Source organism: Drosophila elegans, unplaced genomic scaffold, assembly GCF_018152505.1.
Source record: "Drosophila elegans isolate 14027-0461.03 unplaced genomic scaffold, ASM1815250v1 contig_814, whole genome shotgun sequence".
Classification (NCBI taxonomy): Eukaryota; Metazoa; Arthropoda; class Insecta; order Diptera; family Drosophilidae; genus Drosophila; species Drosophila elegans.
The window spans coordinates 18070824-18097485 of NW_024546167.1; the positions used below are offsets into that span (position 1 = coordinate 18070824).

Here is a 26662-nt window from a genome sequence, read left to right on the forward strand (position 1 = left end):
TTAAAGAAGTTACAAATACAATTTATATTAAATAGGCTAGGCTATTACAATAAATATTACAATAAAGTTTTCTAATGGCATGTATGTATGTGAGAATATGTTTTATGTTTTTAATAATTACAACGATTGATTAGTGTATGATTTAATAATAACATTTTGTATATGGCATGAGACATTTTTTTCAATTCAAGTAGACTGTTTTATTTGACTATGGTGGCATTCTTTCATTTTGTGATTCTTTATTATTGTTTATTTTTGCTTTTTACTGGTGGCTTTTAGTGGCTTTGCTAGCCAGGGATAAATGAAAATTAAAGAGGCTTTCATTATTTATTTAGCCGGAGAATTATGTTGCCTGTTTTTTTTAGCTTTTATCGATTTACGGTATTGTCACGCCCACTCTTTTAACGCCCCCTGAGTTAGATGCATAATTAATAGATATTAAATTGTGAAACTGAAATATTCGCGGCTTTTTCGGTTGGTGGCTGTCCGCTAAGTGGTTTCGTTTTGCTGTGATAACTGCTGTTTTAATTTTTGAATTAGACATTGAATGGCGACACTTATCGCTACATTTAAAATTAACCAAAATCCAATTAGACGCATGCCCATAGTCGGATTGTTGAGGTCGATGGGGTGAATTCAATTCATTAGCCCCATCACACGGAGCAATTACTGTTCTGTTTGGCCAAAAACACATTCAAATGTGCCATACCGACAATTTGAAATGATCAAAGAAAATAGCTAAAAGCTCCGTTTAGAATGTGTTTGGCCCGAGGCGAATGTAAACCATGTCAATTATGCCGGCATTATTTAATTAATTCGAAGCTTGCTTGGCTGGCTGCAAAGTAGATTATCTGCCAGCCTCCGTTAGCTATTACCAAAGTTTTTATCGAGGCAATTTGCCAGCCAGTGCGAGCAACCGAAACTTGCTTAATTGTTGCTAAAAGACAAACAGTGGGTGATTTACCCCCGGGTCTTGATGGCAAATGCTTACATAGGTGTAAGGCATAGTTAGTTTCCAATTAAAGACCGCTAAGACTTAAACCAACGAGGGTTTCTAATACAGGTTGATGACAGGAGTCAGAAGTCGGGAGTCAGGACTGTCAGGACTTCGGGCTCTGCCACTTGTTGTCTTTGTGCCCCTGTTTGTGTTTTGACAAAGTTAAAAAAAACGCAAAATGTGTGCCCACCTGGCCAAAACCATGGCTATGGAAATGGCTGTGGAAATGGCTATGGAAATGGCCCCCAGGCGGGAGGAAAAACAATAAGAGCACCCGGAACTCTTTAAAAGAAAAGTTAGCATCGTCGCTTTGCCATTCAAATTAGAGCCCTTGATAATTTATAATGCACAGCCACAAAGTGTTTTAGAAAAAGGTACTTCAGAGAGAAAACAAATTTATACTTACTGGCTAAAGTTGTTGTAAAAAGTATTTGAATTTGTTAAGCAACAAAAAAAACCAAAAACAAAAGTAAGTTCTTTAAATTCAAATATACCTATAAATGCTTTTATTTATAAGTAAAGATGTCTTGTTAAGATTTGTATGTTTTATCTCTCTGCTTAGATCTTGCTAAATTGTTTTAAATACGTAGTGATATAAATTATATAGATTTAATTATAATCTTAAAGTTATCATCCAATATAAAAGTTATATCTTACAAGTTTTATGATCCAAATCGCTTACGACTTGCAAGGCAATCTCTCTGTTTAGATCTTACTTAGTTGCTTAAATTGCTTTTTCTTTTTGCAATGATGTAATTAATAGCAAATTAATTAATAATAAGGGCCCTTTAATTTCTCCAGATGTACCTTCTCCGCAGTTCTATTCTGTTGTTTTCTCTGTTTTGTTCTGCTGCCGCCTCGTGTTTACATCATTTGCAATTCCCATTCGGCCAAGTTGAAGCCGTCTGGCTTGGACGTTGGGTTTTGAGGCCCAGGCTCTTAGAGCAGAAAACTAGGTTTCAGGTTAATTAAATTTTATTCTAGTTGCTGCCCAGCCGGATGAGGTGGCGGTGATGGAGTGGGTTTGTCAGGCCGCAAGTCCCACACAGAACGGCCCTTTCAGCTGACCAGTGGTTCTGGTTCCGGTTCTCGGGGGCAATGGCAGTAAGAGAGCAACCACAACAAACGTTTGCTTCCAGGTGGCTCTCACACCGGGCGTATACGTGATGCAGATGGGGCAGCCTTTAGAACACCATCATTTGTGAGTGTGTGTGTGTGTGTGTGAGCTTTACTTTCAGCCACTTGTTCTAAAATTCATGATGAGCTCCTTATTATTGCTTTGTACTCGAACTTTTTTTGCACAAGAGGCAAAGTTTTCTATTTTCCGCCGTTGTTGCTTGTTTTGTATTGTTTCAAGTTGAAAGGTGGTGGTTGGCAGCAATTGAGTCGGCTTTGTTATTATTTTTATCCAGCTTTGGCAAAAGTTTTCAAAATGCAATCGATCCGAGTTGAGTGGGTAGTTTGTGGCAAAGGGGAAACGAACCTCAAGCGGAAAGGGATGCAGATCATTTCCGCTTGCTGAGGCTTAAGTATTAAAATATATTCATATTTAAGTTGTTAGTGGCTTGATGTTTTCGATAAGACCTTTTAAATAAGCTATGTATCGAGACAGATTTGGTAGATTTTATGTTGTTAAAATAATGGAGTATAAAGTTTTATTCTGATACCTTGTTGATGCTTATAAACCACACTGATATTGGTTGATTTAGTATCAGAACATATTTTGTGAACTTAACATATTCCTAATTTAATTTGTTACATACACAAATAACTTGCACAAAAGCGTAGATGCTTAAAAGCCAAAAGATTTATCATATGCATTAGATAAATGCACTGGATATTCTTTCTTTAATTTTTTCACTCGAGTAGAGAAATGACTTAGATTCGTTTTAACAATGTGCCGTCACATAATATATTCAATTATCCTTGGAAAAGCGTTGCCCATGCCAAACTACAAGGCACTGCAAGTGCGATAAGCAGCACAAAGGGCGTCAGGATGCCAGGACACCAGGATGCAAGGATACAAGGATAGCTGGCGCTAGAACAGTAACAATCATCCATCAGCGGACGCAGGATAATGCAATTGAGCAGCAGCTGTCTGCTTGGACACGCCCCCACTTGACACGCCCCCTCTCGTCTCCCGCCCCCCCATTCAGCACCCACATACTTGGGCATATCCTTGAAGAGCTGAGTAAAGCAGAAGATAACGGAGCCAAACTCTGACACAATGATGAAAGTGTGACAATGTAAATAGTCACACATACACATGCCAAGTTCGTGCGGAAGGAGATAAGGAAATGGGTCAGAAAAGAGGGGCGGACGGACGGTGAGTGGGCGTGGCAGGACGTGCGTGGCTTAGCACAACATTTCCGCTTTCGTTTTCCATCTGTTTGAGCATCAAATTCTTTGCTACTCCTTTTGCCGTGCAATTTTCCATTGGAAAACGAAGCAAGCACTTGATGCATGTCTCTTTCACTGTGTGCTTGCACTGGGAAAATTAAATGAAGAATGCATCTGCCAATCGGCGTTTTTTGCTGCCATTAATCAAAATTGAACACCAGGAATTGCTCAAAATAAAAATGATTTTGATATAAATAAGTTTAACCACTTAATCAATTTCCATTTTTTCATAAATTGAACACTAGGCTAGCCACATATTCAATTAAAACCATTTTTTTTTAATAATTTTTAACTAAATAAAGTTAAGCCACTTTAATTAAATTTATTTCATAAATTGTATACATGCTCAGCAAACACTGCTTACACATACTTGATTAAAATAATTTCATAACTTAACATCACATAACATTGTTAATGTGTTTTAATAAATATTTCATTAAACCTCTTATACAAATTGTGTACGCGCTCAATAAATAAGAGACCTGAAGTGAAAGCCAATTAGCATTAATTTACTATCTTTTTTTATTTTTTGCAACAGCAGGATTTTTTAAATATATTTTACAAGCAAAACTATTATAAATAAACTCGCACAAAAACTAGCACAGATAAAATGCAAGTAAAAACCATTCAACTTGAATTTAGTAGCCTTTTTTTATAAGAGGCCCAAGCTGTTTGTATTTTAAATCTATTTTAATCTCCTTAAAAACAAAGCCATTGAAAAAGTGTTTAAATTTTAAAATAAAGCTATGGTTTTTTCCCAGTATGGTCCTCCACATATTTGTAAATGTGCGTGGGTGAAATTGAAGCATTACATTGTCGCCTGCTGATGGCATGATGTTAGATACTGCTCGTGCTCCTGCTCCTTCGATTCTCCTGACACCTTTTGAGAAGATTCAACGGAACAGGGAGGGTGCAAAGGCGCAAAAGGACCCAATGTGAACCTAATCCCGGCCAGAGTTGGAGTTGCCAGGTTGCAGGGTGTCCTGCTTTTAGTCCTGCCTTTGCATCCTGGCAGCTGGCCTCATTTGCAGCCTTCGAGTTGCTGCCTCGTTACACGTTAGCTTGTTATGCTTTTATGGCGGCCCTTATACTTTTTCCATTATGCCGGCAAGTGTTGTTCTTCCTGCGGCTCCTGCTGCTCCTGCTGCCCCTCATAACCCTTTTCATCCCCCTCTCCATTTGCATCGCTCTTGTGTTGCTGTCCTTGGGCGTTTATTGCATGTTTTATGGAAATTTTCAAACATTAGACGCACTCCGCACATCAAACGCATTTAACGCATTTCAGGTCTTTCACTCTAGAGCTGCCTTTTCCCATTTTGCGCACTTCACCCACTGTACGATATTTGTGTGTGTCCGTCGTGTCTGCTGTCAGCCAATTTAGATGCCCCAAAACGCACCTGGGTAGAGTTATGTGCATGTCTCTACGTTTGAATATCTCTATTACTGCACTGGGCAAAAAATAATGAACATTATTAGGTATATTTGAATGAAAATATTGGTACCATATTCAATTTAAACGATTTACTTAGTGTTTGTATGCTACATTCTATTTACAAATTTAAACGATTTACAACAAAATGTATTTTTTTTGGAAGAAGTGTTCATTGTCACATTCCACTTTAAAATTGTTTTCTGTGTTTAGGTAGGTCTGCTTTTCCCTCCCCCTTAAATCTCATTCCCCTTGTGCCGCATAGCTGTGCATTTTGGCTTTTCGAACATGGAACACAAACTGCTAATTTGGTTTGATGTATTGCTCCAGAGACATCCATCAGCAGCTGAAGCTCCCAGTTCTCAGTTCTCAGCTCTTAGTCCTCAGTCCTGTGATCTCCAAGCTTTGCCCCAGAACAATGCATGGCATGGGCCTAAAACCAAAATTGATTATGTGAAATTTGTCTGACGGTGCGATTGTGCGTCTCTGCTTGCGTGCGTGTCTGTTGTGTGGGCCACAAAAATGTTTCGAGTAGTCTTTCCGAAATCGATTCCTTGGGGAACTATATGCATATGGTATGAGAGCAGATATAAGACATGATTCAATTCGAATCTGATTTCAGATACTGGCTGGCATGGCCTAAACGAAATACATCCATAAAAATTGTCATAAAAACTAAACTATTGAATGCTGTGAAGTATTGGGTATGATAAATTTCTCAATTAATTACAAAAGTATCGAAATAAATGTATGTGGTTTACAAATAAAAACTTTGACTACCGTTTTAGACTCTTCGGTGTAGAAATTAAATAAAAAAGTATAGTGGTTATAATATTTAGAATTAAATTACATAGTACTGTCTGTAGTTTATTTTTAAGGCACACTTATTTAAGCAAAATTTTCAGTTATTTTTTTTGGGTGTAGGAGTAGAATCCTTTTAAAATGAATTATGAATATGGATATTTGTGGAAATCATGTTTATTTAGAGTGTATGAAACACATTGGGGAAGCTTAATTGAGGAGACGAAAACATATTTAGCGCTGTGTTTTAACTTCCCGCTGAGAAGGTAGTTTAAAAAAAAAAAATTAAAAATTATTGACAAAGTGATTAATCCCTTAAATTAAAAATTGTTAATTAAAAGTCACAATACTGTTTTGTTTTGTTTATATTCCTTGACTCGCATCCCTTTTGTTTACCTTTTTGAATGCTTGATCTGTAGAGTTTTTGCTAGTAAATTTCATCCATGACATTGCCTCAATTAAATGTCATTTAATAAACCTTCCTGCCGCATAATTGACGCACAATACGCATTTGTGCGCTCATCTGTTAAACTGCATGAAAAACAGTTCAAACGCGAGCACAAGTTATTAACAGCATTTAATCTTCTCACCTGGTGCCCCGAATAAATGCATTAAATATGCTCACCTGAGTGCCGAGTTAATCGACTCTATTTATCCTTTTTTTTGGTAAATTGTGACTGTTAAATTGCATCAATTAAATGCGATTTCAATGGATTTATTTTTTGATAGAGCCGTACAGTTGGGAACCCTTTGGTTGAAATATTATTGTTGGTTGGGTTAATTCAATCAATCCGGCGGCACAAATGCTATTAATTTTGTGGGGCATAGAGAGGAGCCAGCCCCATAAATTCATTTATAACTTTGATACGGCACATGCCGAATGGACATGGCCACACAATGTTTGTCCGACTCAAATCCACTTTCACTTGACACATAAATTGAGTTAAAAGGAAAATGCCAAATTGAATTTTATTTACGTTGAACATTCACGCTCGATTTCACACACGAAACAAATCCGCTCTTTGGCCAAGAGGAAAATCTAGGCAGTGAAAAACCCCCCCAAAAAAAAAAAACAAGTTTGTGTTGTTGGGCTTGTGGAAAGCAAAGCTTATCCTTAAAGTCGGTAAAATGAAATTTACATGAGCCCCGGAGCCGCAACTCATTGTTATGCCAAGACATTGTCGTCATCAAATTATGGGCATGTAAAAATAGTTGCCATCCTCGGCCATATTGTTTGGCATTATGTAAATCTCTTCTACTGTATGCCCCATGAACACGCCTTTAATTGCTGAAGGCAGTGGAGTCTTTATGGCCGACATTACACGAGTGTTAACGATGACAATGAGCGGCCTGGAGGACTGGAGGTCCTGCGCCACCTACCTACCACGTGAGTCTCTTGGAACGTGAGCCGAGTTCAGAGTCGCGAGTCCCGGACTCATTATAATTCGTCTGGTGTTTTGCTATTTTTATAGACACTTGGTACTCTGCTTGGGGACTGCCGGCTGAGTCACTTCATAAATAATCAGATTTCTCCGACGGCAGCAGATGAATCCAAGGAAGCGTTTATTGAACCCTGTCCATCCGAAACTCTCTCTTGACATTTGCGCCGTCTTAAAGTTAAACAGTTTCCGTTCACCCAACTCCAACCCAAAGTTTCTTGTATATTCATATCCGAAAATCCGAAAAAGCCAGACAGAGCCCGACAAACCCATGGGTAGTTTTCAATTGCCTGCCATTTCAATTTATTTTCTTGTTTTTTTTTCCCCGGTTTCCGAGCCCCGTAGCTACCAGACTTGACATTAGTCGATGTTTTTTGTTTTGGCTCGGCACTCGACTCTTTAAATAGAACATTCTGTCAACAGGGCGACACGAATGATGTTCTGGAAAGTATTAGAAATATATATGTGTAAATTATATAAATCATGAATGCTCTTTACGTTCTAATGTCAGGCAAATGTGGTTTTTCTTAACCAAAACAATTATGTAAAATATTTTTATCATACAAATGTGGAGTTAAAATTAACACATTATTATTAAAGATTGTTTATTGGTTCTAGATATATTTTAAGTACCAAAAAAAAGGGCAAATGCATTTATATATTTATATCTTATAAGTTGTCGTTTTGGAATTATATAATATAATATATTTATCACAATTTGTTGAAAATCTTAAATATAAGCACTAGAGGGGAATCTTTATAAACTTTTTTTTTTAACAAGGAATTTTGTAAAATATTAAATTCTCTTTTTATAAAAGTCATTTTCTGAAATATTGTTTTTTTATTTTGCCTAAACCAATGTATTTATATGTAACTCTGGTACAAGTCAAAAGTAAAAGGTTAATTAAATCAAAACTAACTACAAGTTAACCACCCTTGACTCAGTTTTATGGTAGATTTAATTGCCTTAACTGACTCCATTAAAACCATCTGAGTAATCCGCATCTTCAAAGAGCTGAAAACCCGCCCAACAAAAAACGCAAAACCAACTACCGCATTGAAAAGGATTGCAGGAACATCTAGTGCACATCCAAATGTTTGGCAGGATACTTCGCCGCTTGCTCTCCACTTTTGTTTGCCTTGCTTGTCTAGTATTTTGCTGTTATTTTTGTCATTTTAAGTGCTTTGCCAAATGCACACGAATCGCTGCAGGCGCATCACGAATATTTCGCCGAAACACTTGTGGCAGATGTGTGTGTTTGTTGGAAAAGAAGGGGCAGGATCAGCAGCAGGATGAGGACGAGGTTCTGCCCGGAAGCTGTTCAGCGAGGGGCGAGGGGCGTGGAAAAGTGGTCGTGCCGCGACCTACAGCAAACATTGGCCAAAAACACAAAACGCGTCGACCAACTTTCGGCCGCCTTTGGCTGCACTGCGAAATCAGTTTTGGGTTTTTGGCGAGTTGTTGCGTGCTTTTCTCCTCCCAGAAATAGGCTTGAAAAAAATAATTTTGCTATAGGAAATACTCAAAAAAAAATCTTTGCGGCTTAGTGGAAAACAACAACAAACAGAAAAATAGAAACGGAAACGGAAACAGAAACAGAAAAACACGGAAAACAACAGAGCTTACTGGTCTTTTACTTGCTTAAATTTGTTTAGCAAGTTTCGCAGCTTTTGGCATTTTCACCCCCGAAACTTTGAAATGGTATGGTAAAATGGCATGCCAATGATGAAGTTATTGATGGTGATGATGGAAAATTGCTTTCGCAGCTGCTATTGCAGCTGGCAGGGAAAATGTCTGAGAATTTCCCTACAGCATTGCGTTTGCCATCGAATTTTCCTTTGAGCATTTAGGTGGAAAAATTCCATTTGCGGGTGCGGGAGGGAAAAATCACTCATTCGCAGCGTTGGCAGACGCAGATTTTTAGATTTTTTTTGGTCGTTTTGCACGCTTTCTTCTTGTTGGCGACAAACAATAAAATACAAATTTGCTACTTTACTTTACAGCAGCGCATAAAGAAAAACAACAAACGGAAAGCATTTCCATGACCTCATGTGGTGAGCCCAGACGACTCACAGTCGGCATTCCAAAAAGGGGAAGGGACATGGGCATGGGGAGGTGGGGGATGGTGGGTGCTGGGTGGTGGGAACCTTTAAGTAGGTCGTCGCAGCAAAATAAAAAGTTTGTTTGCCAGCGCACTCCAGTCGAGTGTACGCATAAAACATGGATTCGGCGGCGACCCACGAACGGCAGGATACCCTAGAAGGTCGCAGGACGAAGGGCGAGGCTGGATAATCCAAGGAATTGACTGAAAATTATGTGGAAATAGGAACCGGCTTAAACAAGCTACAGCTGCTTGTTTAAACTTTGGCAAACAATTTATGGGAATTTGCGTAAATAAAAGATGCAATACTACCATACTATGAACAATTTCTTAATATTTTAATTGATAAGGAACTTAAATTTTTTTTAAATGTTACAAAATTATTGAGGGAATAGGAGTGTATTGCTAAATTGGCAATATAAAGACATATTTCTAGTGCCTCAAGAAATAGGCTGTGACAGAAACTTCTAAGCCAATAACGGAAAAGCCCCATAAAAATGAAAATGCATTTCTGAAAACCTTTTATTTTATACACACCAAATGTTTCAGCCTAAAATTCCCTGAGGAAGCGCTGGAAAATTCTATTTCAACTTTATTGCCAACTTCAAACTCAATCCAATATCCCCAATTTCCCGGCTCTCAGCTGGGCATTTTCCAGCTACCCCCCTTTCCACCTCCCTCCCCTTCGACTACCGGTTGTCCACATCAAATTCCCTGTTGATTTGAATTTAAAAGTAATTTTTTTCTGCTTTACTTATTCTCTTTTTTTTTAGTTGGCATATTTGCAAATATTTGCCGTCGCTGCTGTGAGACAACATGGCGGATGCTTAATATTTCGTTTTTACTTTATTTGTAGCTTGTTGCACATTATTCCTACCATTTTCGTTCTGTTTATTGTTTTGCTGCGCACAAATTGAATTTGTCACTTTGGCTCTTTGGATTCGCTTAAATTGTCGCCGCTGAAAATGGGAAAAAGCTGAATTGATATGCAAAATATTTTCGTGCACATATGCAGTGGCTGATAAAAATGCGTCGCGCTAATAAATCGAATGCAAATTGTGTGTCTGCCCGCAGCTTTAAGCCAGAAAACGGAATTTATTTGCTTAAATTTTGCGAGTGTTGGGCGAACAGAAGAGGGGATGTAAGTGAATTGAATTGAAGTTACTTTGTGGTCGGCGAGGGGAAGCAAAAAGTTGTGGCCAAAGTGGTTACAAATCAAATCAAAAGACCCAGCAAGATGAATGGCCACAGGGAAAGGGTGGAAAGGGGGGAAAGCCGACCGAGTTATAAATTCATTTGGCCAACAAGGAAACGGAGCCAAACAGCAAGCCGGCAAACTCCTTACACAACGAAAATACATTTTTGTCTATTTTTATAAACATGTAATAACATTTTTAAAGAAATATTTAGATAACACATTCTAACTGAAATGACAAATAATGTTCTATAGGCTTATAACCTTTTTCAAAGTTGGGGTAACAATTTCCTTTTGTTCTACAATTTTATAAAATATATAAAGTTTTTAGCTTTAACGTGTTGAAATAACACAAAGGCGATAAGAAAATAAAAGTTTGGTAACAATGAACTTCTCAAATATTTACTTAACTTTTGAAGGACATAATAAAATATATATTTTTCAAAGTGCATTTTATCCCTTTTCCGTTTCCGTGACGACTGCTCACCCCGTTTCCTTTTGTGTTATTGCAGGACTTGGTGTGGCGGCTGCCTTCACTGGGCATCCAGATGACTCCAGTGATGGTCCAACCCTGTCGACATTCCTGTCATCATCACCGTCGCCATCAGCGGCATCAACTCCGAACTCTACGCCATCGTTTGCGGCGGCGAATGGGCCACAAACGGAAGCCACGAATCACACTTTCAAGAGTTTAGCCTTCCTGGACGCGTCCTTTGGCTCCGATCTGTTTGCCCAGAACGAGAGAGAGAAGGACGAGGAATTGGACACGGACAAGGACATGGACATGGACATGGACTCCTCGTCGCAGTCGCTGCCAATTTTCGACTTTGGCATGCCGCGCAACATCACCGGACGCACTGGCCACACGGAGGCCATAATTAAATGCCGCGTGGACAGTCTGCATGATAAATCGGTGAGTCGAAGTAACCGAGCAACCCCCTTTAGAGTGATGAAGATGCGTGCCAAGGACATCGAATATATATCATATGGATGTGCACTCGTTAATCAATTCTCTGCCTCTCCCTTTCTCTTTCCCTTTTCCTCTCCCTATTTTTCTTCTTGTTTTTCCTTTGCTCAACAGGTATCCTGGATACGGAAACGTGATCTGCATATCCTGACCGTAGGCACCGCCACCTACACTTCCGACAAGCGATTCCAGGTGGGTCCAGGGTCCATCTCATCATGTATTCGCTTACTAATTGAATGCGATGGTTAACTCGGGGCCTCCAAGTCAGCTGGCACAGTGGGCACAGTGGGTTGGGTAATCGGAGGGGGGGGGAAATAATATCCTGAAAGGTATATTCACTGGCACTCTTAATAAAATTGAATGCGAAGGGCACAAAAGTTGGTTTCCTTATGTCAAAGTTGACATATGCTGATATCCTTTCACTTGAGTGGATTTCAGACTCTGATTAATTCCAGTTGAATGTCAGCAGGCTAAGAAAGTGAATTTTAACTATTAACAAAATAAACTTAAATAAATGTCCGTTTCAGTCCTTTTCGGTCCGTTTCAACTGCTATTTCGCTTAAAATAAACAAAATCGGCTTCGAAGTTGATTTAATTTCTGAAAAAAAAGGAGAGCCGCAACCTGTTTAGATTGGTATTTATGCAGAATCCCTGGGCTATCGAGGGATCTATCAAGCTAATTTTATACAAACCATCCGAAGAGTGAACGACCTGCAAATCTAAGCCAATAAACCAAACGTAATCCCCAGATCCAGCCACAGATTAGCTGCAAAACATAACAAATCCCGATAAACTTTCCACCCAGTATTCGGATACAATGTAAAAGTTAACTCCAACTCTCGGGGGGATTTACGGTCATAGGGCCACGTTCATTATGCATGAATAAACGATATTTCAATGGCTAATCCAACTCATAACTCAGGACAATTCCGCAAACACCTCTCATACCCATTTTATTTTTTTTTGGGGTTGCCCACTGTGCTGCTGCTGTTGCAGTTGCAAATAAGCCGAGCCAACAAACAAACAAACAAATAGCAATTGTATAATTGCTTAATTTCCATGAAAAAATAAAAACACGATTGAATGGAAAACACAAATTTGCAGCCTTGCAAATTTTTGCCTTAAAAGCGAATAATTATTCCGCCAAGGGACTGACTGATAGGGCGAATTGAATTGAAAAACTTCCACTCCAGAATAATGAAAACTGAGTTCTGTAAACTGTGAATTGTGAATTGTAAATTGTAAATTGTAAATTGTTAACTGTAAGCTGTGGAGTGAAATTGAAACTCAAACTGAAATTGTGTATATTTCCATGGCAGGTGAGTGAATCGAAGGATTCCAGGGAATGGACGCTCCATGTGAAATCGCCACTGGCCAAAGACAGTGGAATCTACGAGTGCCAGGTGAACACGGAGCCCAAAATGTCGATGGCATTTCAACTGAACATCATCGGTGAGTATATCCCATATCTCAAACTTACAATATTTCACTCCAAATGAGTTCCATTATATTGCCATGATTATTGTGTTTATTTTCCTGACTGTTTACCTTGTCGCCGCCGCTGGGTTTATTAAAAATGTTAATTCGGTTTTTGGAGCAGGAGCTGCTCGCAATTATGATTATTTCATCCGATCTGAGGGGACCGGTTTTGCGTTTTGTTTCAGTTCGACCGCCTCTAGGCATACATTTTTAATTTCGCATTTCGGCCCATAAATAAATAAACAAATAAAAAGGCGAGGTCGCAAGGATCCTGCTCCTGCTCCTGCAGGAATGGAGCTGAGTTAATTAGCATGTCAACCCGGCGGGATTACGGGCACCGATTGGAAATGTATTCAGCGCTTTAATGAGCCATGCATAATGCGTATGTCCGCATATAATTAGCTGGCAGTGTGTCACCCGTCCAGTGTGTCCAGTGTCCTGTGTCCCATCGAAAACAATGTCTATTGTTTGCATAGGTGACTTCGAAATCCACCGGTAATGATTAATTGATGATGGTCTGATTACGAGGTGGTATGTTGGCTTGCAGCTACTTCAGAAAATTGACATAGTTGCTGGCTTTAAAACGGATTCCTATATTAGAAGCATTATTAAACACCCAGAGAAAAACGATAAACTAAAATTAATTACGTTATATTTCAATGTATCATATATTTTTAAATTAAAAGAAATTTATAACTTTCTAAAAGAGGATTTAATTTTAGTTTTGTTAAGTTGTTGTGAGCTCTACGTTTTACAATGATTTTATAAACCAATTACCATTCTTACTTTTATTATTTAGATGTTTCTTTAAATTAGCTTTGAACAAAATTTGCTTGGTACCCATGCCTCTCTTTTTAAGCAACTCCCCCAGAAAATGTTTTTCTTATGATAAACAGCGCAAATGTGCTTCCCTTCCCTCGCCTTAGAAAAATAATTTAGTTACACACAATGTAATTCCTTCGATCTGCTGATTGCCTCATTGTATCGCCGTCAATTCGTAATCTCAATCCGTTTAAAAAACAATCAATTTGCATATTGATTTTAATGGGCTGCCAATGAACTTTTGATTTTAAGTCAGTGCCATTAAGATGGCAATTTCTTTGACTTTAAATCACTGGCTTGGAAATGGCGACAGAAGTGTGGCGGATAAATAGAGTGTCGAGGGGATTTTAAGGAGAAATAAAGGACATTTCATGGCTACTGACAGGTCCTGTCGGCATCTGATGTCAGCCACTTATGCAAATCAGTCGACCATGCCTTTTTAAGTTTCATATTATGCACTTGGGCGCGATGCATTTTTGTCTGTCTGTCTGTTTGTCTGACAGTGCTTTACTTTCTTTTTGGCCCGGCTACTTTCCTGATTTCCTGCTCTGACGCTTACAAACGAATTTCCGATTACATTTTCTTCATGGCCGTATGCATTTTAATTTACGTTAATGAAACAATTTCCAAAGGAGCATGACAGGAGTGGACACTGGGCATTGGACAGTGGACAGTGGACAGTGGTGACAGCCTGGCAAACTGGCTGTGTCCTTAATAATATTATCGGCATACGTGTCGTATGAGTGACTTTCGCAAGGCGCTTAACTCTTTGCTCCGCTTGTGCTTGTGCTTTTATTTTTATTTATATTTTTTCTGCTCCTGTTTCTTTGGCTCTTTCGCTCGTTGTTGCGGTGCATTGCATTTAATTAATGTCATTATGTAAATTTATGCGTCCCACCCAAACGATTTTATTTTTACCCCAACGTTTCGCAGTTTTTCTCTTTTTTTTTTTATTCTTTTCCAGAAAAGAGATTTATGCCTGATATAAATATTGCCTGGGGCGGTACTTCCACCGTAAAATATCCAAAATAAATATGCATAAAGTATGCCCTAAGATGGCAATTTAAAAGGTTGTATTTATGTATGCATAATTTAAGAAAAAATATATACCGTATATCAACTGCAATTAGCGGCATAATTGATTGTTTAATCCGTTTCGAAAAAGGGAAAAAATGCGCATTGCGCAAAATATATTGAAACAGAATTAAGGAAATATATTTTGAAAAAGGGCAACCTTTCTTTTTATATTCTTGTGAATATTATTTTTTGATTGTTTATATTTTTGGGCATTAAAATTCAGAGATTTCCATAATATTACTGCATTTCATTTCTTTTCTGCACCCTATCAAATCTCCTCAGCATTTAATATAGCCGCTATTGCCTTGATTTCATTTCTAATTTCACGAACTCTTAAGTGCTAATTACAACCATTTGACCTTAGCGAAAAATACCACTTTTACGCTGCTTCTGCTACTACTCATTTTTGTTGTCTGCCATGCCAGGCGCATTGCATTTTATTTTCATGAAATATTTAAATTAAAAAACTTTATGCGCCGCCACACAAAATGCACGCAGAACTTTAGCGACAGCTGCTGAAAAATGAAAGAAAAATGAAAATCTGAAATGAAATGAAAAACAGTGGAACTGGTGGGGAGAAATTGTTGCTGCAGCTGCCTGTATCCGTGTCTCATTCTGAATTTACCCTTTTCCTCCCGCCGCCGGGTGTTAATTGCCTTTAACGCAGTGACACTGCACAAACACTCTCGAAAAAAGGGGGCGTGGCTGGGGGACGGGGGGTTCTTTGGCCAGAAGCAGATACAAATACACACGCACTTAATGGCGCAATGGGATTTTTTTTCCACATATGGCCATATGCCACAGACGCAAACAAACAGACGGAGAAAAGCGAAAATGCGAAAATGGGGATGTGGTACGTGGAATGCAGCGAGATCTCCAGTAGACGATTTAACCCCTGAAAGCCCCCTCCACTCGCGGGCTAACCCCTGAGCACGCTGCGACCCATGTAATCATCATCATATGCACTTTTATGAGTTGCTCCACATCACGCCTGTCGTGGACACAATGGGTCAAAAGTGCCAGACTCGAGGGAAAAAACATACATTTTTATTTAAAAAAAAATACGTAAAAAAATTAGGAACACCAATAAAATGTTGACAAACAAATCTTATCAGGAATCTTATTTCGTTGATCTCACAAAAAAAAAATGAGTTTTTGCAGGCTTGAAAAACCACCAAAAAATAATGGGGCAAAAAATTATACGGCTTACAAAGTTAAAATACCACAAATCTACTATGCGGTTTTTAAGGTTTTTTCCAAAAAAAAACACCCAATGTCAACTCAAAACCACAGTGCCACTGCAGAGTTTTTATTTCTTTTTGGCCACGCGTGTCTCCTCATTTTGGGCATATTTTTTAATTATTATTATTATTATTATTTGCACAGTCCAATGCATAATAAATATTATTATTAACCCAGATTCTCGCAGCAGCAGCCGCATGAGTGACTTTACATATGGGAGTGCTCACAACACTGTCATATCTATATATAAGTTTATTTAAGTGTGTGTGGTGTGGTGTGGAGTGATTTTGCAACACCCACCCACCTTCAACTCAGCCTCTCTCACCGGGCTTACTTAAATTTAGTGCAATTGAAAAGTTATTCCATAAAGTTTTATGATTAAAAGTTTTTATGTGCATTCAGTTGGGTTGCGAATGCTCGTTTTACGAGCGATTGCCCCAAATTGATTTTGGTCTGTGCCACCTAGAGGATGCATGTTTTCAATTCATTTGTGTGGCTTGTTTTTGCAGAGATTTCGCCGGATGCCAAGGCGGTTATCAGTGGTCCGCCCGACTTGCACTTCAAGGCGGGCAGTGCCATTATCCTCAATTGTCTGGTGCAGCAGCCATCGGTGAAGGACATAGGACCGATCTATTGGTATCGCGGCGAGCACATGATCACTCCCTTCGACGCGGATGATGGGCAGCCGGAGATTCCAGCGGGCAGAAATAAGGATTCCAACGGCAGGATCCCCGAGGACCCATCCCTGAATGACATTATGAGCGAGGTGGACCTGCGAAAGGAGTTCGCCACCCGCATCGCCATGGAGTCGCAGCTGGGCGATACTCTCAAGTCCAGGTGGGTTCTGCACCCCCACAGCCATAATTGAGTTGTTTTCACAGTGTGTGCTCCTTAATCCTCCACAGGCTCCGCATCTCGAATGCCCAGACCACGGACACCGGCAACTACACGTGTCAGCCAACGACGGCCAGCAGCGCCAGTGTCCTGGTCCATGTGATTAATGGTAAGTCGAGGAGTGAGTGAGCGAATGTGGCCTACACTCAGCCAAAAGTTAGCTTACCCCTTTCCTCAATGATAAGCTTTTAGGTTTGTATATTCTGTTGAATGCCCATGAAAGGAAAAAACAATTTATAAAAAACAGAAACTTATCGCTTTGAAAGGTGTGTTTATTTCCTATTAAATCATATTGGGTATAATAATAATTAATTTTCAGTTTTTATTTATCGGTTCAAAGAAATTTGCATGTTTAATATAACTATTTAACTTATTCCATAACAAAATATATATTTTAGTGGTTACGAATCCTTTTATAAAATAAGAAAATTAAAATCTAGCAAAAAATATATTCAATTTATTTCCGTTTCAAATTTTTATTTTGTAAAATATAACTATAAATTTATTCTTTAAGTGTAGCCTGACACTGACTTTCGTCTCAGGTGCTGCCGGCTTGGCATAAGCCTATCAGTTACACTGGCAGCTAGAGGTTGTTGTCCCAGCACAGCACAAAGAAAAGGGCTTCCCTAGGAGAAGTTAACTCCCAAAAGCTAACTATTATTTAGCTGAGACTGTCTCAGCGCCAGAAAAGTGAATAATTTTATGGCCAGCACTGTGGCCAACATGGCCATTCATTCACAGACAAGGCCTAAAAACTAAAAGTTTTCGCCTCACTCCATCATTTCACTCGGGACGACTGTTTGTTTGGGAGTCCTTCGTACTGGCCTCCTTGGCGTATGAGTAATGCGGCTGGAGCGGAGCACATCTTACTGACTTGGCTTTGCATATTTTACACATAAATTAGACGGGAATTAAGACATTTTAAGCTGCGAAATGAGGGGCATAAACTTGACGCGTCTTTTGTCCGGCAATTTCCACTGTTTTTTATGGCCCTTTATGGCAGGACATTCGCAGCAAATTGAAGGCACAGTAATTTTGTCGCTCTCGTAATCCTAGTCCTAGTTTTTATATGCAGTATCAAATGTTAAGCGAAATGTCCAGCACTTAAGTTGTTAAGTTGTTTATTCAAATGAAATTGTTGTACGGACAGGAATTTGCATTTTAAAGAGAAACCCAGTCCGCTCACTCTGCGATGCAAAGCCGTAATAAATATGATTAAATGTCAGAAGTAAGTTGCAAAAAGGCACTTAATCATGCCCCACATGTGGCACAAAAGGCCGCGAGTTTGGGCTCAGATAGCAGACATGTCGGGGTAAAGTAGAGAAGAGGAGCCACTGTGAGTGTGAGTACGAGTGTGACCGGCACTGTGACGGCTGGCATAAATACAGATAATAAATCAAAGGCAATAAAATTTTAAGAAAAATGATAAGAGCCAAATTGTTGGTCTAGGCGGGGTAAATACGACCTGGGAGATGCACTATGGGGAAATTCCATGGTTTGGTCTACTAAATTAATAAGATATTTAAAATATTCCTTTTTCCGCCTTTAACTTATTTTTAGAAGTTAAAACTATTTTCATTACTTTATACATAAATCTATTCATTTATATTTACAAAAATTAGAAAACAATTATTAACCAGTATAATTGTTTTCTAATTTTTGTACATTTGTACATTTTCTAACTTAGCCATTTTACAAAACCTTTAAATAGTTCAAAACTTAAATCATATTAAATGTTATTTTAATACCAAAAGTTTTCCGTAAAATATAGAATTTCGGTGGAGTTTTTTATTTTGCTTCTTCAACATTAAATTAAATTAAATAATACTACAGCTTTTTAAGATATATAATTTCTTGTACAACAAATTGTGCAATCAAAGCTTTGTATTATTTCAACAAGCTACCACTCCTTTTGGTAGCGATAAAAATGATTTAACAGAAATGCAAATCCAATTTCGCTGGTTATTTATAGACCACTAGATACTCTACCTTCACAGAGCATACTCCACCCATTATTCATTTCACTCACCCACAACTCCTAGGTCCTTAAAAATCAGTGCGTGGAGGAGGGCGGGGGGATAGGAATATACGTACCCTTTGTGACGAGTCAAAACAAAGCATTGACAAATGATGCGCCTGGAATAACATTTGCTCGGGCGAGAAGGCCGCAGAAATATTGCGTATACGCAGACACACATATGTCATTTATCTAGTCGAGACAAACAAGCCCCCTTTCCCAGCTCCATTTAACAAAACTCACTTCAAAGTCAGAGCCAGCGCTACATTGGGAAAAATTTGTTGTTCATAACATATTTTAAGTGGTAAAGTAACCTGGAAATAAATACATATTAAAAATTTAATTTTTTAGTAACTATTATGGGCTTATATTTCAAGTAGGCAATTGACAGACAAATACTTATAATAATATTTCTACATACATACACGCATATGGGAATACCATAAGAGATACAAGAAACATGAATTGTGAAATATTTAGAATAATTCTGTAAGTAGCTTACTCGAATGAAATTGCGAGTATTGCAGTTACATTTTTATTTACCGTGTAGGTCACAATTAAATTAAGTTATTTGCCCTAGCATAGCAAATGGATCTCTGGCCTCGTCGAAATTTGAATACACATGTTCATTATGCCACTGTTTGTCTGTTTGTCCTTTTCAGATGAGAATCCCGCTGCGATGCAGAAGAGCGGGGCGTGTCCTCGTGCCCTCGGTCCGCTCCAGCTGTTCTGGCTGTTCTGGCTGCTGGAGTTGTTGTTGCGAGCGGTATTGACTGCTGGCAACTGAAACTGAAAGTTGTCCCCATCGTTGTTGGCACTCTAATTGCAGCAGAACGAGAAAATTATGTTCCATGACGATGGCATTTTTTTTTTTTACCAAGTTGTTCGCTGTTTTGTTAGAATTCTGGAATGGAGGATGGAGAAAAACGGGCCAAGGGAAAATGGTGAAGGCAAACAACACAGTCGCTTTCCCTTTCAGGCGAATGTTTGTTTTCCTTTTAATATTTACATTTCATTGTGCAAAATGAGACACTGAGTCGGAGCAAGGCAATGGAAAATGCAAAATGCAGAATGAAAAATGCAAAGGACGAAGGACGAAAAGAATGACACTCTCTGTAAATACCACAAAGATGCGGCGTAGCTTACAGATATACTTACAAATACAAAAGTGTGTATTTTATTTCATTACAACGGCTCACCACAAAGAATCCACACACACACACACCCGCACACACATCGACTTTATCAACATTTCATGCTGTCTTAACAGAGAGCCAAGCTAACCAAAAGGAAAATATAATAAGAAAAATGGGAACCAGCCCCATACACAATCACCCACATAAGTACGCACACACCACATTCACATTCTCCCACGCCCAATAACTACTAGCCCGAAAAATTGTAATATATATGAACGACAAACGAAAAACGAAAAACGAAAAACGAAAAACGAAAAACGAAAAAAACTCTCATCTGATAAACTAAAAGCAAAAAAAACTTAATTATAAACACTAACTTGTATGGAATTTATTTATGGGCAAAACGAAATTTAGTCACACGGCACTCGACGTCGTAATGCGAATGGAAATGGAAATTGAATGAAATAAATGCGAAATGCAATATGTGAAAGCGAAAGGCAAATTGCGAAACTAAATCAATTGCGACATGCTCGACTAAGTTTTGTGTTGCACATCCGAGTAATACCATGGGTAGGCATGAATTTACTACACACGTAAGCCAGTAAGAAGATTTTAGATAATTTATGTGATGACAAAAACCCAATGAATAAATCAATGGAATGAACTCTTTCAACAATAAATCTGAAACGAAACAACGATTGAGCTTTTCATTTTGTGCTGCGGCAAACTTTTAATGTCTTCCCCATGAAATGCGGTGAGTACTTAGCAGAATGCACAATTTTCGATGAGTTTCACAACTCAATTAGTTGGCATTGATGGAAAGTAAGTAAAAATGCCTTTGAAAAGAGAAGCAAGTGGGCCAAATCAACCGAAATGCAAATGTAGTTATCAAAGAAAAACTCAAATATTTGTGTAAATGCATTTATTCATGTCATTACCATTGCAAAACATATCAATTTCAACTAAATGCTTACCATTTTATTATGTATTTTATTGCAAATGAAAGAGTTTACTGCTAAAAAATAGCTTTTTAATATGTTACCTATTACTAAGTAATTTTAGAATCATTGTAATGAAGATATAAAAAATATGTTTATTTTTTGTTATATTTTATATGTTATTCTGTTAATAAAAAAATTTATTTTACGCTACTATTTACTATTTTCATGTTACAATACTATTTGCTCTGAATAAAAAATTCGTTCATTAAAAAGTTTTCTGTGATATATTCTGTCAAAAGTATTTCAAATAACCAATCATCTTTTATTGCTTTAACTGAATACCCAACTGGGCCATTATCATCATGTTTTTTCAAGTCTTTAAGAATAAAATCCATGTAAACCCGTACTAATTTGCACCGAGCATTGGCAACCATTTGCGGCAGCTTCACCGACCATAACAGTCTCGAATTTCACAAATTATAATTGATATTTGCGCTGAGCTCTGGCAGCGAAAAGAATAACGAAAATATTGTTATAACAAAACGGCTCAGCAGACCTCAAGATGGCGCCATAAAAACGCCATTACTGTCTCCGCCGAGAAAAAACCCCATTCCCATTCGCAATCCTCTTCGTTTTCCCACCGCTGACCCAATTAATGTGCCCATAGCCGCAAGTGTTTTTCATTAGTTGGAATCCGCAATATTTAAATGAAACAATTACGGCCAGGACAGGCGGCACTTGTTGCTCTTTTCCCACCACCCAGCCTTTTCATTCATTCACAGGCAATTTAACGTCCATTCGTTCGGTTGCAGATTTTAATTTAAACAAACAGCGAAGGACAAAATCCAATCCGGTATATCAATCATACGCCGCGTAGGCTTACAGAAACGTCTTCAGCAGCGTGATATATGAGCCGGCTGTGCTGAGTATCTGAAATGGCAGAGAAGGGGCGGGGAAAAAAAAACATAAACATTTATTATCATAATCAACGCATCGCATCGCATCGCAGTACATACTGAACCAAAAGCTGGCAGTGAGGGCGTAAAAAACGGCACCGCAATTGTTTTTGCCCGCTGCGAACGCCGCAATATCATTAAAATCACTTTCCTAGTCCTCGCATCGCATTTGTACCACTCAATGTCGTACAGCACGTCCGCCACGGCAGCACTCTGCGAAAACGTCGGAAAAGTCGGGAAAGTGGAATGGGTTATGATTCCGAATCTGGAACTGAATCTGGGTGGGCTTGGCTTCCCCCCACCTCACACACGCCCGCCACACACACTTTGTTGTGTAATTAAAATTTTATCACAAGTGCAATTTGTGAATGGCACATCATTTTTTATGTGGCCGCCTGGCTGCTTAATGTTCAGCGTCAAATTGAAATTACAGAAATTGCAATACAAAATAACACGCGGAAAATTCTTATAACAGAAAAGTAAAAAAAAAACAAAAGCTAGGAAAAGAAAATCCGAATGAGACGATACTCTACTAATCAGTTTTGCAAATGGAAAGAAATTTAACAATCATTTAATACATAAAATAAAAAAATCTAGACCTACAATTATTGCTCGTTTTTGTTCGAGATTAAAAATAAATATATATAAAAGAATAAGAAAAGTATGATAGAGAAAGAATTTGAGGTGACGCTCTATAAATCAGTTTTGCAAATGAAAGAGGTCTTCAAATTCAAGTAATACATTGGAAGAACAAAATTAAAAACTCCAGTTTAACTGATCGAATCACTTATTAATTTTGAGCTAGCATTCGACTAACTTTCCAAATTTTGTGAAAAAAACAAAGGGGGTAACAAAAACTTGTTGCTCAAAAGGTCTAAAAACAACTAAAAGACATTAAGTAAAAAACTATTTTCGCTGTCATTAAGGTACTTGACTTTTCTGGTTTTTAAGTTTCAATTGAAATCTGTGACAACTCCTCCGTCAGGGTATCTTAAGCCGAATGAATGATGAAAGTGAAAATGAAAATGGGCTGAGTCTGTGCGGAGAAATGGTAAATGGGAAATGGGAAATGGGAAAAGTGGTCAGGAGTCGTACTCACACTTTCGCTAACTTGATTGCCGCCGAAGCAGTAGAGGAAAAGCTGCGTTAGGGCCGCGATGCTATAGCAGATGTAGGTTAAGCCGCTCAGCGACGACGTGTTCTACGGAGACAGAAGATAAAACATAGTTATAGAGAGCCTTCATAAAAATAAAGGACACCAGTATAAGAGATGTCATTAATTGGACAGAAATTGCGTGTGTTGAAAAACTGTGCAAGGGATTATTTAATATACCATATACAATATACTATATATATAGTAAAGTGTGCGAGAGTTTCCAGTAGTTGCGAAATGGAATACATCTAAGGAATGTACTTTGGCAAATGGACTTGGGCTACTTGCGGCTGCGGTCTGATTGCTTTTCCTATTTTCCCACTGCCATTTTCCACTCGCCTGACATTTCCATTGTGGCATTGAAAAAGAATTATGCGACTTATGCATGTCGTCGAGTGAATAAAACTGTGAGAATTCTCGATTTTGCAAGTGCCCAATTGGATTTGCCAACAATAAATTGCATTTGTTTTTGCTCTTTTGGCATTTCCTCTTGTTTTTTACATTGCCTTTTCCTTTTCTCTGGTCAATTGACGGTCGAGAAAGATATTTGGTTCAAGGATAAACACTAGGAAAATAACTCATTTACTTTTATAGATACATTCTTATAGTGGCTTAGTTAATTTATATTCTATCATTAAATTGAAAATAAAATTTTCAGTGTTCTTAAACTTACTATGATTTTATATTGTTCTATTTTCATAGTTTTTTTTTCACCGCATGTTGTATCTTATTAAACCATAAAATCCTTGTCATAAACAGCGTTTATATCCGTTCTAAAATCGATCATAAAGTTTATTCTATTATAAAAACTTTGGAAAAGAATGGTAAACTTTTTTAAGCACGTGTCACATGTCCTTGTGCCATATAGGTTAGCCCACAGTTTCCCACCCAAAAATGCAGTTAAAAAGTGATAATAGATCGCTGGCCGCAGGACCCCCGAGCGATATACAAGTTTCGAATGGATTACTCAACACTTTGGGCCGCATAAGCAGCGGCAAAATGCAAAGAAAGTGCTGTCGGAGTTTATCCCATTGGGGCCAAAAGCCAGCAGCCTTTTCACCAAAAATTCTCGCCGCTCGGCAGTTGCAGCAAACAGCTTATGGGTTTCCGGTCTCCTGCGTCCGATCCCCGATGTCCAATGTCCTGGACACCGGAAAACGTGCGAAACTCGCATTAAAAACTTTTTTCGGGAGCAGTAACAATTCATGCGCTTATAAATTGCCGCCGGAGCAGAGTCGAGCGGAGCCACAGCCGCAGCCACAAAGCAAATAAACAAATCGGGAAAAGCGAATCGGAACGAAGCGGCTGTGCAAGAACGGCAAACAGGGAAAACAGGGAAAAACTTTTAAAACTGCCGACGAATGCAGGCGAGAATAAAGTTCAGAGGCGATCGCAGAAAAAATGTTTGAGGGGGATTGTTTGGAATATATAGTTTGGTAATTAATAAAACATTATTGTTAAGCTCTTGGTATTCCTATTTTCTGAAATGTTTTAGATGTTATCGATTTTGAATACAAATTATAATTTTTTGAAATACTTTGGGCTAGCTTTGCTTAAAAACAGCACCTAACCCCTTAAAAACTGTCCCAAAAACGACACTGGCAAAGGGCTTACCAACATGATGTCCAGGATGGTCGAGCAAAGGACGAAGGCGGCGGACAGGAAATGCATTAAAACGATAACGGTGAACTGGCGTGTTAGGTCCGTGCAGAAATCGATAATCGCATTGTGCCGCTCGACGACTTTGGCCAGTCTGTGCCTTACTTCCGCATTCATGGCCTCCGTGAAAACATCCACTGAATCTGAGGGAATAGCGGAGCATAATGCCAAGAAAATTTGCAGCAGACGAAGACTCACCGCCATGCAAATCGGCAAATATCCTGCGAATATCCTGCTGCACCAGCCGGAAAACGCCGCTGATGTAGAGGCAGGAGCAGAGGAAGAAGCCGTCCACGAAGCTGAAGGCGAACACGGTGCAGGCGCCGGAAGCGGTCAGCAGCACGTACGTCACAGGAAACAGTCCCGGCTGGACGGCGAATCCTGGAAGTCTATCAGTGGGTCGAAGAGGAACCCGGATTAATATTCGATGGGCAGATGTTAAGTGCATCTGGAGGCCGCAAGTGCACTCATTACTCATGCACTGGCGACTCCTCCTCATTAGCCAAATTGGTTAAGGAATTCTCGTCTTAAACAAGAAGCCATAAAATGACTTTATGAAGGCGGTAAACTTGCATATTAAAGTTTCTTGCATTAAGTAGTTTTTGGAGTGAAATAATAAATATTATTTTAATTATTTAACAAAATTAGTGCCTTATCAAAAGGGTCTTAAAAATTTTACGGTCTCTTCGTCAACGCTTGAGTTTTGTTTTTAATTCTTTATACAAGCCTTTAAGAATTATTTTAAAAATATTGATTATTATTCTTATTAGAAAAATGTTAACATTATTATCACTGCACTTCTAATTGGTAAAAAATCGAATATATTAAAATAATATCACCATTTAATAAGTACAAGTATAATACAAATTATTAAAACGATGTTCTATAAATAATAACCTCCGGTATTTTATGTAATTTAAGAGTTTTTATAATTGAGTTAATACATTTAAATTAAAACTGCATCGGGTGTAATTGGAATAATTAGATAATTACTCACATAATGTTAAAGGGCAGTTCGATATGGCCCGGCAGCTCGGCCATCCAGCGATAGAAGCCCATTATCAGTGGTTGCAGGTTGAAGGCGGTGTTGGTCATGGTCCCCGAACTGAGCAGCAACAGGCTAAATCGGTTGGCCGTGGTGGCCAGTCCGACCAGCATCCGTTGGCCCTCCGCCCGCCGCGATTGCCACAGCATGACTCGCAGGCGTTGGACCAGCGCCGCCCACTGGCGGTTCGAGCGGAAGAAGACCCACAGCTTCAGAACACAGACCGCCTTGGTGGTGCCGGGGCAGAAGGCCTCCAGAGCCACCACCAGGTTGTCTAGATGGACGCATCCATAGCTCAGCTCGCCCACCGCTCCCACCAGCACTACGGCTAGGGCGAATAGGAAGCGCAAGTGGGCGTGCCAAGGACGAACGCCCACGCCCACGCCCTTGATCCTTTGCGGCCAAATACCCACAATGCGGCCAGAGATGCGGGGAATGCGGTAAAAGTGGCCAGCAATCGCAGGCTCTTCCGCATTCTCCTCCTGCACGCTGTCAGTCATTCTGGCGATGAATTCAAGTGGATACTATCGATGGGTCCTGCCGCAAAGTTGAGTGCTGGTCAGCTGCTCCCGGCAAGTGTCAGCAGCAATGTTGAGGTCCGCTTTTATAGCCACTGAGGTAAACAAATTGCAGGTGGGCGGCCAAAAGCTGTGCACCGCTATAAAATCTTTACAATATAACATTTGCTTTGAAACACGAAATTTGTTAATTACAATTGCTATGTTGTTACTAATTTAAATATCTTTGAAGTCATCATTTAATTTATTTAACCCCTTGCCATCTTTTTCAATAGCTTTGCAGAAAACTGACTAAGAACACATATTTTTGGGCCACAACTTTTCTCACATAAATTCAATTTGAAAACGGCACTAATTTATAAGCTTTAAGGTTTAAATTTCTAAAAATTT

General features: G+C 38.9%; 2 protein-coding genes across 6 annotated transcripts in view; one reads left to right on the forward strand and one right to left on the reverse strand.

Moving 5' to 3' along the window:
- LOC108148026 overlaps positions 1-20077 on the forward strand; it is a 51598-nt gene extending 31521 nt beyond the window's left edge. For all 5 annotated transcript variants that reach the window (XM_017274862.2, XM_017274861.2, XM_041710483.1 and 2 more), the window contains exons 3-8: positions 10876-11276; positions 11445-11522; positions 12650-12782; positions 16460-16787; positions 16856-16953; positions 19524-20077. In XM_017274862.2, coding sequence (XP_017130351.1) covers positions 10876-11276; positions 11445-11522; positions 12650-12782; positions 16460-16787; positions 16856-16953; positions 19524-19648 — 1163 coding nt within the window. In that variant the 3' untranslated portion in view covers positions 19649-20077. The remainder of the gene's footprint in view (positions 1-10875; positions 11277-11444; positions 11523-12649; positions 12783-16459; positions 16788-16855; positions 16954-19523) is intronic.
- Positions 20078-21820: 1743 nt separating this feature from the next.
- Positions 21821-26254, reverse strand: LOC108147769 (odorant receptor 22c). Its single transcript, XM_017274499.1, has 6 exons — positions 25707-26254; positions 24908-25098; positions 24665-24852; positions 22997-23098; positions 21958-22110; positions 21821-21871 (listed from the first exon to the last, which is right to left on the reverse strand). Exons 1-6 carry the CDS (start codon positions 26252-26254, stop codon positions 21821-21823), a joined length of 1233 nt encoding a protein of 410 aa, XP_017129988.1.
- Between the last annotated feature and the right edge of the window lie 408 nt (positions 26255-26662).